This window comes from Lampetra fluviatilis, chromosome 6 (genome assembly GCF_964198595.1).
Source record: "Lampetra fluviatilis chromosome 6, kcLamFluv1.1, whole genome shotgun sequence".
Classification (NCBI taxonomy): Eukaryota; Metazoa; Chordata; class Hyperoartia; order Petromyzontiformes; family Petromyzontidae; genus Lampetra; species Lampetra fluviatilis.
In genome coordinates this window covers 3,729,619-3,743,983 of record NC_136280.1, presented here as the reverse complement: position 1 = coordinate 3,743,983, position 14,365 = coordinate 3,729,619, and the positions used below count along the sequence as shown (strand labels likewise).

The window sequence follows — 14,365 nt, the reverse complement described above, 5'->3', positions numbered from 1 at the left end:
ACACAGATAGTCGGCTAACATAACAGTCAACACCATACCTATTTTTCTTTCTACGTTACTGTGCGTTGTCACTGTAACGTTACCGTGCGTCGTCACGGTCGCGTTGCCGTGCATTACTCACTTGACGGCGACACGATCCAAGCGCTTGCTCTTCAGTGCCGCCACCTCGTCCCGTGTCCTCTCCACGGCTGTGCCGAGCCATCGAACGCAAACCAACAAAGCACACGTCAAAAACATGTGGCGGTATTGCACACTATGATGGGCTCTTACAGCTAAAAATGATGATGAAAGGCGATGAAGGCAATCATCATCATTTATTTTAATTAGGTTAGAGCTCGCCGAGCCAAATAGAAATCCATTTTGCAAGAGAAGCGACACTTGGCAGAAACATAAAAAGTGCGTGCAGGTTGCAAACAAAGGCACAGGGGTAGCAGCAGCGGGGAGCAATGGCTCCGCTATGGTGATGATTCCTAATAAGGATGATACTGGTAAAAAGCTGTCTCATCATACTACTGCTGCCTAAAAATAGCGTGGCCATAATTTTTTATCTTGATGGACTTAAAAAAGGCTGTGCGGATTCTACACGTGGGACGGTGAGGTCATGCGGAATGCAAGGCATGATGGGAGGACTGGGCCAGGCCTACGGTTGCTATACATTTCCACGTGATATGCCACTTTGTTGAGCTATCCTTTGTGGTCAGGTTGCTTCTGAAAAATAACTAAGAGCTCAGCGGGCCTTACCTGGTAAAAATAAAATAGTTTAGTTTCCGACGCTCACCTGCGTGGAGGTCCTGAACCCGGCGTTCCGCGTCTGCCACCTTGGCCGAAAGCTCAACCTGAGAGTCTCGCAGTTTTCTGCGCGAAAATCAAAAACGGAAACATCGAGGAGGTTATGAAAACTGACGTGGGCGCCAAGAGCGAAGAGAGAATAATGAAACGAGCCTCCCCTGCGACGATTCGGCGTCCATCAATAAATCGGTTCCGTCCGCCGTGAAAGAAAAAATTTGCGTGTAAAAAAAAAAAACACGAAGAAGTCTTGCAAGCGTCCACAAAACTATACTTCTCCAGATCTACAAAATCAACAAAAGGAACACTTCAGACGATTCAAGGGCAGCCCAGAACCGTTTCTGATAACGCTGCTAGCCCTGGTTGGGAATCGAACTCGGGAAGCAAGATTCATCATGCGGTATGCTAACTACCGCATCACCACTCTCAAAAGTGCATACAAAAAGACAGATCCCCTGTATAGCCTTTAACAGACCGTTGCAACAATTGCTGTTAGCGAACACCTATGAAAGGGGTGGGTGGCCAACAGCATACCCGGCCACCTTTGTCTTCCCAGTACTGATGTTTACACATGGTCACAAGGTACTGATCTATAGCCAATTTGACCCGAGGTTCGGCCCAGGTCAATGACAGGGAAGTGAACCGAGGTCGCCGGGTAGGAGGGAAGTGTGTAAACCAATCCACCTGCTTCGTGCGCATGATGTACGTGGCAGATTCGTTCTCGCTCGGAATTAAGAGCCGTGCTGCTCGGTGTGGCCTCTCCATCACCTTCCCCTCCCTCCCATCATCATCATCGTCGATTCCTCCAATCCTCTTCTTCTCTCCTTCCTTACCCTTCCACCATTACCTCATCCTCTACCCCTCTACCTTCTACTCCAACCCTCCCCCCCCCCGCACCGTTCGCTGTGCTCATCCTGCCGCTGGTGGTCGGCCTCCCTCTCCAGGGCGTCGCGCAGGACTTGGCTCTCGGCCTCCACGTCTTGCAGCCGCTCCAGCGTCTCCTCCAGGCGCTCCAGCTGCACCGCGGGGTCTGCTTGTGGCGGCACGCGGCGACACAAAGACACGCGCACACGCGTACAGACACACGTAGTTTAGTTTTCTGTCCTCCGATTAGCACGGGTGGCGACGTACGGTGCAAAAGGCGTTCAACATACATACAGACACGTCTGCGCATACGTACAAACACACGCGCGCACGTACAGACACATACATACAGACACACACACCTGCATTTACACACACGTGCATGCACGTACACACACAGACACGTACTGACACACGCGCGCCCACGCGTACAGACGCATGCGCACACGCACGCACATACACACAGCGGGGTTGTGGTCTTCAACGCGTGAGTGAGCACTCCTACGCGAACAACATCAGGATTTAACGGGCTCAAGCATCGACGCGTCGATTCATCGACTGCAGCGCTCGTGATACGCCCGTCAGCCTCCGAGCTCCGGAGCAGTTGCGTAACGCACCCCTCTTCCTGTCTCAGCCTCTCTCTGCTTATTTGTGCACCCTTAAGCTTCCATTTCATATTCTTCGTCAGCGTCCGTGTTTCTTATCCATATGTCATAGCAGGCAAACATATACACAATGGCCACTTCCACAGCCTCAGGGAGACCATCTCTAGCCCCGTCCTCTTACCCTGAGGCTGCACGCATCTCAGGCCTACACAAGACCTTGAGTTTCAGTAGCTTTCTCTCTCTCTCTCACCTGAAGACGGTCGCTTGTGTTGCGATCGAAACGTCGTGATCTATTCATTTTCTATCTACGTGACTTTACCCCAAGAACCAAAGAGGATGGATTCTTGCAGTCACGATAGCTTCAAATCGAGATATACACCGATTAAAACGTGTTTCTTTTCCCTTCGGCACACTCAAAACGTTGCTCTTGATTATTAAGTTCGGCTTTGCAGCAACGCTTTCAAGCTGCTGTCTCGCTCTTTATGCCATCATTCTGATCTTTACCTGGTTATAAACAACGGCGTTCAATCTGCTTAATTACATAACACCGCTGGCAGCCCGTGCCGCCCCAGGCTAACCCCGCGGCAAACCGGTCACATTTCTAGCCTGGGTAGGCTGCTACTGGGCCGAGCGCCTATTAAGGTCGTGGGGAGGTGGGGCCACATTCATTGCTCGGGAATTGAACAAAGCGCAGTCCCAGAGAGACCTCGCCCGAGTTAAACCCAGGTGAGGGTCCCGGGCTGCTTCAACTCGTCGTTGTGGCATAGGCCAAGAATTAGATCCGGATTGTGCAATCGAGCACAGTTTCACGAACCAAAAACGCATTTCAATTCGAACCTGGGCTCACGTCGAAATCCAGTGAAACCACATCTTCTCGACGGCGTACAGAGAAAGTAAGATGGGGGGGAGGGGGTATAAAAAATAACTCTGTTTACAGAATTATTCCGGAGTGCTGTACACACAGACAAGGGGCCCATATACTGCGACTGTTACTCGAACAGAAACGTGCCACCTGATGAAAACTCAAATACGTCTCGGGATCAGTTCCATTTTTAAGGCACGTACCGATACTCGCTGTTTGTATCGCGACCTATTTAACCATGATTGTAGTGAAGGTCTGTGTGCTCTATAACGTCTGTGCCATCGCATTCCTGCTGCGGTAAATAAACTCTACCTACACCCTGAGCGGTTGAGGTTAGGCGAAAATAAGCGCGGAATTAAACCAAGAACACACACTCAGGTATGCGGTTCTAGAATTGCTTTTTGTGTTTAGTTTGTTGTCCTTCCCCCGCACCTCGATTAGCGCTGTTGGCTACGTACAGTGCGAAAGATGTTCAACATACACACATACATGACACGTACGCCCACTGCGTACGGTCACAAGACGGACCCCCACCACGGACGGCCAAAGATGCCAAGCGTAAACAAATAATGAAGACAAAAAAATGTGTTTTAGACCTCGTGTTAAACCCGGTTTCCATAGTTGGTCACCAACACGTCCCGATGATGCGCAACGACCGCGCGGAGCGTGTCGGTGACCGACGCGGAAAGGAGCGCCGCGCCGGACAAATCGTCGCATCGCGCGGTTCCGGCCGCTCGGCGGCACCTCCGATTAGCACGGTTGGCTACGTACGGTGCGAAATAAGTTCAACGTACGCACATGCACACAAAGATGAGTCACACGAGGATGAAGACGGGGGGGGGGACACACACACACAAAAAGGAGAGCGAGCAAAATAAAATCCAAACAAAAAAGCATTCAGGGTTAAAAACACAAAAACAACAAAAAAGCAGGCATGGCAACAAGCAACAGGAGCGGGCGTGAACGAGGGGAATGAAAATTCCATCGGCGCGGCGGGGAAACGCGTGAACCTGTGACCCCCCCCCCCCCCGAGTGCGGGCGTTTGGGTCCAGCGAGGTGCAAGAGCGGGTGAGGACAGCCTCCGGTTATTCATTAATGTACGTATTTATTTACTCACTGAGCGCTTTGTTGGTGGTTGTGCTGCTCTTGATGTACTGGATCTAGAGCAGCATCGGGCATGAATGAATACAAACCGCTAAGAATCCCGAAGCTGCTGTCATCTGGCTCGCCCCGTGTTGAGCACAACAACGACAAAATTACAATAATCATTACCGAACGTAAAGTGGGCACGCTATTCGCAAATGTGTTGGTCATCTACCTGTGATAATCTGGCACTTGAGCGGGGTTGTACACCGGTGTGTGTTGAACAATTCAGTTCTTATTTCCCCTATTCCTATCCTGGTCGTCACTTTAATAATCAACAACAGCATCGCCATTCCTTGGGCCACACAATAGCGAGATTAATCACGAACGAAGGAGAAAACGAATTTCTACTTACTACGGGGGTTCAACGTCCCCCGTCGCGGAAGTTTCGTGCTCCTTGCGTGCAACGTCTTGCCGACGAGACCCAGCAGCGTCGAAGCTAGCACCAGCATTTTGCCGTCGTGAAAAATAAACGACTGCTGCAAAGCACTAGTCGAGAGAGAGAGAGAGCCCACAGGGCGATGAGACCAAAATAAAATCTATTTTACGCGGTGCCACAGACTTCTTGCTTGTCCAGTATTTACCCACTGCGCGCGATCCTACACCACCCATGCCTGACGAGCTTCACACGGCTCAAATTATGAGCGGACCAACTTAGTCAGCATGACGGGGGGCCCCACAATGAGATAATTTTGCCGGGTCCCACGCGCCCAGCAAGCGGATGGACAAATTACAGGGAAAGCGACGACAATACTTTTAGAACGAGGCCCTGGGCGCCATCCCACTTAGCCTAGGAGATAGCCTTGCTCCCTACTAGCCCCCCACCCCCCCCGGAGGAGCGAGATAGAGAGAGCGGTTCCGACCCGACATTTGTCTCGAGACACCGCTCATTTCGGCGCCCCTGAGGAGTGGGTGTTTTCAAGGTGGGCCCCAGGGAGGCTCCATGCAAGACGTCCCCGTGGACCTCATCAGGACGGGCTGCCTCACAAAAATAACTTTATTATTAGCGATAGTTTGTCTACTCTCCGCGTCTTGCTCTGCTGCACACCGGCCCGCAGCTCTCCCGTGGTTTTGCAGATGGGGGGGGGGGTGGGATGAGTGGGGACGGGATAAGCTCGAGGACATAATCTTAATGACCACCGCCGCCACCACCACCACCACAACGCTCGTCGTAGCAATCGCGATCGCCATTACCTTCATAACCATCGTCGCACCGCAAATGTCCCGAGTCATCGTCATGGCCACTGCCTAATAACCATTACCGTCACGGTCACTGTGACCTTGCGAGTCCAACTCTGGCGGTGACTAATTCTCGCTCCAGTGATCTTCTTCACACATCCAGGAAAGCTTTTGCTTCATGAATGTGTGTCTGCGTGCGATTGACGGGAGCGGTAGTTGCGGCGTTTAGTGCGTTGAGCTACGAACCTGGGGACCCGAGTTCGATTCCTGCTCACAGCCAACACCAGTGGCGACTCAGCCTCCAATGAGTACCTGGTGCTTTGCATAAACATCGTCACCGGGGAGACAAAGGTGGCCATGCATGGTGCTGACCACCCACCCCCTCGTGTGCCTTGCCGACCCGACCTTTATGGGTGCTACTCGCTAACAGCACTTGCCCCCAACAGTCTGTTAAGGCTATACGGGGGATCTTTGTCTTTTTAATACGTACTGCTCGGAAACCCATATTGTTGGGGTTATTTGTCTTTGTGCCTTCGAGTGCCTCTCTGCTCCTCCGATCGTCTGCCCCTGGCCGCCCGTGCCCGTCCCCGCGCGTGGGTTTCAGGGTTCACGTGAACGGTCCGCAAAAATAGCCGGGGGTTTCCCTGGAACCCGGGGCGACCAGGGTTCATCGGGGTGACCAGGGTTCAATTTGGCGGCCAGGGAAAGTCAAACCCGGGGTGACCAGGATTCAACGGGGTGACCAGGGTTCAATTTGGCAGCCAGGGAAAGTCAAAATTCGAATCGCGGGGAATCTGGCTATATGCCCTTGCGGTGGTCTCGTCCTAAGACGGCCAAAATAAAACCCAGCGTGCCACGTTGACGCGACGAAAAACTGGGTCGGGAGCGGGTGCTGGGGACGTGGGCCCCCCATTCAGTCTGTAAGCCTCATCAGCCAAGCCCTGGTGCTCGCTAAGAGCACAGCTGCCACGGCAGCATTATCCTTTACGTGCTTGCACGTACGCATACGTAGGTTGATCTTCTTTCGCACCGTACGTAGCCAACCGTGCGAATCGGAGGGTGCGATACCCCCGTCACCAATTATAACAGCATCAGTTGTGTCCGAACCTGTAAGGGGCCTTCATCAAGGTCTATACAAAGCCTCACATGGGTAACCACGTGGTGTCACCGTGCGTGTGCTCGTACGAACATTGGTTCTGGGGAGACAAAGGCGGCCGGGCGTGGTGCTGGCCACCCCACCCCCTCGTGCGCCGTGCCGGCCTTCTGTAAATCTAATTATACAAACATATTTGTTTCGTTCCTGGGTAGAAAGTGTTATTTCTAATTGCTCATGCCTCAAAAGTACATAAAATGGCTATTATTCCTAACAATCTTTGCTTTTGTGACCAGGACAGTGACATTTTGTAATTTACCTATTTTCAATGACAAAACGTGGTGTGCATGTGTCAACATTCCCTTCACATACAGTCCTGGTCACAAAAGCAAAGTTTGTGTGTGTAATAATTGCCGTTTCCTTTACTTTTGAGGCATAAACAAATAGAAACTACCACTTACTATACCCAGGAACATTAATCGTGTTACACAATGTGATGATCTACACGATCTCTTTCGTGTTTGGTCGATGGTGGTGGTGGCGGTGTCTGCGTGCGTGCGATACAACGCGAGGATGATTTTGATCGATTATTTTTGATCGATTAATTTCGATCAGCTCCACTCTCAACGACGATCGGCACAAGCATCGAATAACGGCGCGCGCAGTTACTGCATTTAAAGACAAACACACAAACAAATGCACGTTTTGTACGATTCGTACGTTGCAAAGCGATCCTTGGAGAGGGGGGGGTTGTTTCGCGTCGAACCTCCTTCGCAGCCAGCCGCGTAAGGCGCGAACCGATCGATTTATCCACTAATCGATTCCTCCACTAATCGATTCGAGAAATCGCAACGACGATTCGAAGCGTCGAACCCCCGTTGCGGCCAACCGCTAACCGATCGATTTCGCCAGTAAATCGATTTTCTTCACTAATCGATTGGAGAAATGTCAACGATTCGAAGCGTCGAACCCCCTTTGCGGCCAACCGCTAACCGATCGATTTCTCCAGTAAATCGATTTCTCCACTAAGTCGATTGTAAAAATCGCAACGATTCGAAGCATCGAACCCCCTTTGCCAGCCAGCCAGCCGCTCGAGGCGTTCACCGCTCGATTTCTGCACTAATCGATTCCTCCACTAATCGATTGGAGAAATCGCAACCAAGAATCGAATCGTTCGACTGTAAAGAACCACGCCACTTTGTAACTGTGCCGTGGTGGAAGTTTCTAGAGGCGCTTCTCCCTCCAACTTGATGAGGTTTTTCGGTAAAGTCACGTAGGTAATAAAAAATAAGAATAATAAAATAAATTAAAATAAAAAAAATGGTAAAGTTATTTTAAGAATAACTAAATAATTTAGTTATTTTCTTTTATTATTATTTTTTCCCCACGTGACTTTACCGAAGAAACCTTAAGAGTATGAATCCTTGCAGTCACGAAAGCTTCAAATCTAGAATTGATGTTCACACACCACCCCAGTTACTCTTTTTGAGGCTGAGTCGACCTAGGGGAGGCCCAGGACCGGTTCACATAATCGTCACCGGTGGTGGCCGTGAGCGGGAATCGAACTCGGGTCGCCGGGTTCGTAGCGCGGCGCGCTAACCGCTTCACTACAATGCGTGACGCTTCCACGTGCGCGGGTCACATGACATATGTGACGTCACAGTTCACTTGGCGTGCAAAAATTAAATGCATTATTGAGCTCCCCCCCCCCCCCAAAAAAAAATAAAAGTGTATTTTTATAATTTTTGCATGGTGTACAGTCTGGAAAGTACCCACATGGCACATTTCAAGTTTGTTGCATGTCGGGAAGTACGCTAAACATTTTGAACAGACAGATAATCACAACTTTGCCTTTTATATATGTGGAGATATCCCCGTCAGCCATGCGGTTCTTGAGTTGGGTGCAACCGCAACAAACAAAATATGAACAGAGAACATCTTAAAGCGACGACGCACAACAGAAACATCCTGGATAAACCTCGCCCTGGTATGCAAGGAGGCTCGTGGGTTCGATCCCGAGCCTGACAATGCCTGCTGCTGTATATTTGGAGTTTGCGCGTCTCTCTCACCATCACCATCATTATCACGGTGGCTAGGAGATGTTAACTACCTCGCCCTGTATGCAGGAGGTTGTGGTTCGATCCCGAGCCTGACAATGCCTTCTGCTGTATATTTGGAGTTTGAGTGTCTCTCTCACCACCATCATTATCACGGTGGCTAGGAGATGTTAACTATCTCGCCCTGTATGAAGGAGGTTGTGGTTCGACCCCGACCCTGACAATGCCTGCTGCTGTATATTTGGAGTTTGCGTGTCTCTCTCTCACCATCACCATCATTATCACGGTGGCTAGGAGACGTTAACTACCTCACCCGGTATGCAGGAGGTTGTGGTTCAATCCCGAGCCAGACAATGCCTGCTGCTGTATATTTGGAGTTTGCGGTGTCTCTCTCTTTCGTGGTCGTGTGGATTTTTCTCCGTGTCCTCCCGGTTTTTGCCTCCCACATTTAAAATCAACATCGTCCTACGTGTTTAAGAGTTATTTGGCTGCTGTCATTAATGTCCAAATGATGACGATAAGTCACTTTTGCTGAGCTATCATTTGCGATAGTCCAGTCGCTTCTGAAAAAAAGAACTATACAGTATAGCTCAGTGGGCCTTACCTGGTACAATAAAAAAAACTTGTCTTAGTTAAAAAAAATCTTCCCTTAATACGTGAAAGAATCTCCCGATATCTGCGCTGTTACCCACAGAAAATTATAATCAACGGCTTGCTGCAACGTATTACCGTCACGCGCGCCGAGACTAGAACGGGGCAACCATATTTTACATTTCCAAACAATTAGGCGCTGTTTCCCCTCTTAACTGTAATTAAGAGTCGCTTAATGAATGCGGTTTTAAGAGAGGTGGTGGGGAGCGGTGGCGCAGCGGTTAGCGTGCTGCGCTTCGGACCCGGTGACGAATATACACACAGTGTAACACGATTTTTGTTCCTGGGTAGTAAGTGTCATTTTCTATTTTCTCAAAAGTATAGAAAATGGCTATAATTCCCCACAAACTTTGCTTTTGTGACCAGGACTTTATGTGAAGGAATGATACAAATGCACACCACGTTTCTCATTGACAATAAGTAATCTTCTTGGTTCTTTCGGTAAAATCACGTAGAAGGGAAATAAAAAAATAAAAAAACAGTGAGAATTATTTTATTATGTTTTATTTTTATTACTTTATTATTTCCCTTCTACGTGACTTTACCGAAAGAACCAAGAAGATGAATCCCTGCAGTCACGAAAGCTTTAAATCGAGACAATAAGTACATTTTTAAATCACTGGTCCTGGTCACAAAAGCAAAGTTTGTGGGGAATAAAAGCCATTTCTGTACTTTTGAGGCATAAGCAATTAGAAAATAACACTTACTACCCAGGAACAAAAAAAATATGTTTTTGTTCCACTGATATCTGAACCGGTGCCGGGCCTCCCCTAGGTCGACTCGGCCTCAAATGAGTAGCCGGTGCGGTGTGTAAACAACATCGCCACTGGGGAGACAAAGGCGGCCCGGGCGTGGGTGACTCTGCCCCCCCCCCCCTCGTGTGCCACAGTGCCGGCCTGCTGAGGGTTCATTAGGGGCTACTGGCTAACAGCACTTGCCCCAACAGTCTGCTAAAGGCTACGCGGGGGATCTTTGCTTTTGGTGGTGTTGGTGGTGGTGGAGACGGCATCACCTTACAGGGATGGTCGTCAACGTGAGTGAAGGCACGGACCACCCCCCTAACCACCTGGCGAGATGAATGAAATATTTGAAATGTAAATATTTTGGTGACCACTCTTACTTAGTCCATCAAATTCGTGTGTGTGTGTGGGTTAAGTAAAGCAAATTACTGCTCGCCTCTCGGCACAATGACGTACTTATTAAGACTACGACGGTATTTGGTGGAGGAGGGGGGGGGGTGAAGAGCTTTATAGTTTATCGGATTCCTCCGGTATGAATGAATGATTCTCATGATGCCACGGAGATTCTGCAAAAGCCACGCCGTGAAAAGCCCCTGGCTTAATGCGGTGTTTATTATTGTTGGAGTAGTCGTAGTAGGTTTGTTTTTGTCCGGGTTTAATGCTAGGGTTGAGCGAGTTTGTTTTGGTGGGATAGTAAATAACTGCAGGAGACGTTCGTGACGCAAATTTTTGTTAATAATTAAATCGCATCTCCACCCCCCCCGTCACATTCATTCCTGTTTGCTAAACCGCATTACTGCTGAATCTTGGTTGTGCGTAACAATGTGATTATTCTTTCGAGTGATATTACTTTAAAATGATTTTAATTGCCAAATGTTTTTGTTGTTTTCGTTGTTTATCTCTCGTGCTACCGATATAATTAATTTCAGTGGTTTTTAATTATGCGCGTTAAATTGCGTTTTTTTTACGATTATTAATAATAACTGTTCCTCCGTCTGAAGAAATATCCTTCTCGATGAGTATCCATTAAACGTGTAATGATTAAATTCGATTATTTAATGCGCGTATTGACTCCTGCGTCAATTTGAGTCAATTTAATACTGATTCATATTACCCACCTGCAATGGATTTAATAACAATTTTAAAAAATTACGGCGTTTTTTCAAAATTCTAAATTCAGAATCACAATCTTTGTCAATCCATTGCCAAGGTCCAGTCTTTCCGAGGCCATCCCTCTCTCTCCCTGCCATACTGGCATCGCACCCGCTCCCTCACGCTTCGCCCTGCCGATCGTTGGGTCCACAGGAGGAGTGTAAGTACCTCGGCGGCTCTCTTTCGCGAAGGATGGTAAGTGGGAGCAGGAGATCGGCCGGCGGATCGGTGCAGCGTTCGCCGCGATGGCGGGCGCTGTACCTTTCCGTGGTAGTGAATCGGGAGCTGAGTTCACGAACAAAGCTCTCAGTTTACAGGTCAACCTACGTCCTCACCCTCCCCTATGGTCATGAGCTTTGGGTAATGACAGAAAGGATGAGATCGTGGGTATAAAGGGGCCGAATTAGGTTTTTCTCCGCAGGGTTGCCGGGCTCACTCTCCGTGATCGGGTGAGGAGCTCGGTAATCCGGGAGACCCTCAGAGTCGAGCTGCCGCTCCTCCGGATCAAGAGGAGCCAGATGAGGTGGTTTTGTCACCTGGTAAGGATGCCCTCCAGTAGACTCCCCCTGGAACTCGGGCAGCACGTCCCACTGGGCGAAGACCCCGGGGCTGGCCCAGAACACGCTGGGGGGGACTATGTCGTTCGGCTGACCTGGGAACGCCTGGGAATTCCCCAGGAAGGGTGAGAGTATGTCGCCCTGCTCAATATGCTGCCGTCCCGACCCTCACCAGGACAAGTGGATTGATAAACGAATATTTATTTATCCTGGAGAAATCCGAAAAGCTACGAAGCTCTTTTTCACAGGTGTCCCGGGGTGTCCAGTTGCTGACCCGTCCCTACTGGACACCTGTGAAAAAGAGAGCTCAATAGCTCATCGGGTTCCTGCAGTCTTAAGATAAAGATTCTGAGCCTGCCATAAGAGGTTTCTTGGGTTAGAGTTAACCCAAAACACCTCGCGAAAGCCATCGTGTTAAACATTCCGAGTCTGATCCACTGCTGGACGAAGGGCTCCACCACGCCGTGTCAGTCACGGGGAATTAATTTGTTTTGCCCATACTTCATTATCACGGTAGGTAAAGAAGGGGTGCTGCAGGTAACGGCCACCACTGATGTGTTAGCCGTGGCCCGGGATTTGAAATCAAGGGCCCTGTAGGTTTGGTAGTTGCGGCATGCTAACCGCAGCGCCACCGATCTGGCCACACGTACAACACGTGGTGTGGCGAGGAGGTAAACCCGGAGGGGTGGATCGCTATAGACCCAGTTCCCAAAATGTTTGTAAATAATTAACAAAGGAATGTTTATAAATAAATAGCACATTCTATTGCTCCGATAATAAGTTGCAATTTCTCCCCCTTCACCCTCTCTCGCTAATGTGTAACTTAGTTTATATATTCACGAACTTTCTTTTTTTGTTCTTCTGGCTGCAGCTGCTGCTGTTTGGATGGCTCCCGAGTGAAGATTGATCGAAATAGAGTCCAACAAACGCACGACGGGGACGGTGGGGAGGGGTGGGGTCAGAAGCCAGGGAGGGAGGGGTGGGTCAGCTATGTCATGGGACCTTTTTGCCAGCATCAAAGTATGAAATATAAGAATTGGTTTTACCCTTTCTGGAAATAAAGCAAGAGGTGTTAAGCTGTTCCGACACCGAGTAGAAACCTTTTGCAACCACACACGGTACTTGTGGCGAACATTCAATCAAACATGCTCTGATAATATTTGCATTGTCTTTGCAACTGATTGGCCTACACCAGAGACAGCCTTCTTTAGGGCCTAGTCTCACCACCAGTGTCAGACCAGAGAACACCGCCAAAAGGCGAACGGCACAAAGACAATTCCACACGTATCAGAGCATTCATAGCTCGGGGTGAGCAGCTACAAAATGGGACCATTTTGCCGGTATCAAAGTATGAAAAAGTAAGAATAGATTTTACCCTCTCTGGCAATAAAACAGGATGAGTTAAGATGTTCAAACAGCAAATAGATACCTTTTTCCAGGAATCAAGTAGTGCATTAACCAGACACGTTACTTGTGTGTCACACCACAACAGGTGTCACACCTCTACCCGAAACACCGCCACCGCCTACAGCCACCGCGGGCTGTGTGCTCTCCACGACGCCCGAACGCAGACGGACGGGAACGATAGCCATGAAGCTGAAAGGCAAAGCTCGGGAAAAGGGCAGCAGAAGAGGAGGAATAATCGATAATAATAATAAAAACACTCACAGCGCAGTCGTCCGTAAGAAAGGAAGGGAAGGAAGTTGGGAAGGGGTTTCCTTCGCGGGGCTTTGGTGAGTGGCAACACTCTTTTCCGCGAACCCCCCCCCCCCCCGTAGTTTACAAATGGTCACCACCGCCACCACGCACGCACACGTAAAACGTGAGCTTAAGTGATAAAAATGCTTTTAGTTAAAAAGACGGTGGTGGGATGGGGGTGGGAGCTCAAACAGGGATAGAGGAAGCGGAGGGAGGCCAGCTTCAAATGTCTGAAAGCTGCTGCCTTTGCTAAGCTGCAGTGGCCCCAATCGTTTGTTTGTGTGTTGGTTGTGCAGTAATAGTTTTAAAGTGGTCAATAATCCAGGCAGAGGCCTTTGCAGCAGCAATGCTACAGTCATCTCCATGCCCGGGAAAACTCATTCACGCATCCGTTATTACTCCACGTGTCCCGCTCAGTCTCTCTGACAATGGTCACCAAATACAACTTTGACCGGTAAAAACGACCAGTAATTAACACTTGCTTGGTTTTTTTTATAATTTATATTTCAGCGTATTTGTCAACAGTGTTGATCATTTATTGTTTGAGATCCGGGGCAGAGTTGACATACCATCATCACTATCGTTGTCAATCGTCATCATTGTCCAATATCGGTGGGTAAATGAGCAACATCTGGCGTTGGCGGCGAAGAAAAAAAGTCAAGCTAACACGGAGGCCGTGTTAATCTCCTGTTTATAGCCCTTAGCCATTCGTGTAAATCCCACATTGATATGGCGGGAGCGAGTTGACTTCCCCGCAAAGTGTTTCTTCATTTTATCGACCTATGAGGGATGATGAACCGAGTCAACCCACTTCCAGGATTTGAACTCTGCGCAACCTTCCGATTACGAGCCGCTCGCTTCTACCCCCTAAGCCACTTGGCCGAATAACAGGTGTCGAAAGAACACTCGTGGCCCTGCCATAGGAATGTGGAATTTCCACCCCGGGCTCAGAACCAACGAAAGACGGGACCGCCCGCG

At 49.3% G+C, this 14,365-nt stretch overlaps 1 protein-coding gene across 9 annotated transcripts in view; it reads right to left on the bottom strand.

Moving 5' to 3' along the window:
• Positions 1-14,365, bottom strand: part of LOC144933057 (homeobox protein cut-like 1) — a 198,265-nt gene that overhangs the window by 60,523 nt on the left and 123,377 nt on the right. For 7 of the 9 annotated variants that reach the window (XM_078857540.1, XM_078857546.1, XM_078857547.1 and 4 more), the window contains 3 exons: positions 1,684-1,819; positions 779-855; positions 122-188 (listed from right to left, as the gene is read on the bottom strand). In XM_078857540.1, coding sequence (XP_078713666.1) covers positions 122-188; positions 779-855; positions 1,684-1,819 — 280 coding nt within the window. The remainder of the gene's footprint in view (positions 1-121; positions 189-778; positions 856-1,683; positions 1,820-14,365) is intronic. The other 2 variants (XM_078857541.1, XM_078857545.1) reach the window with 1 other exon arrangement.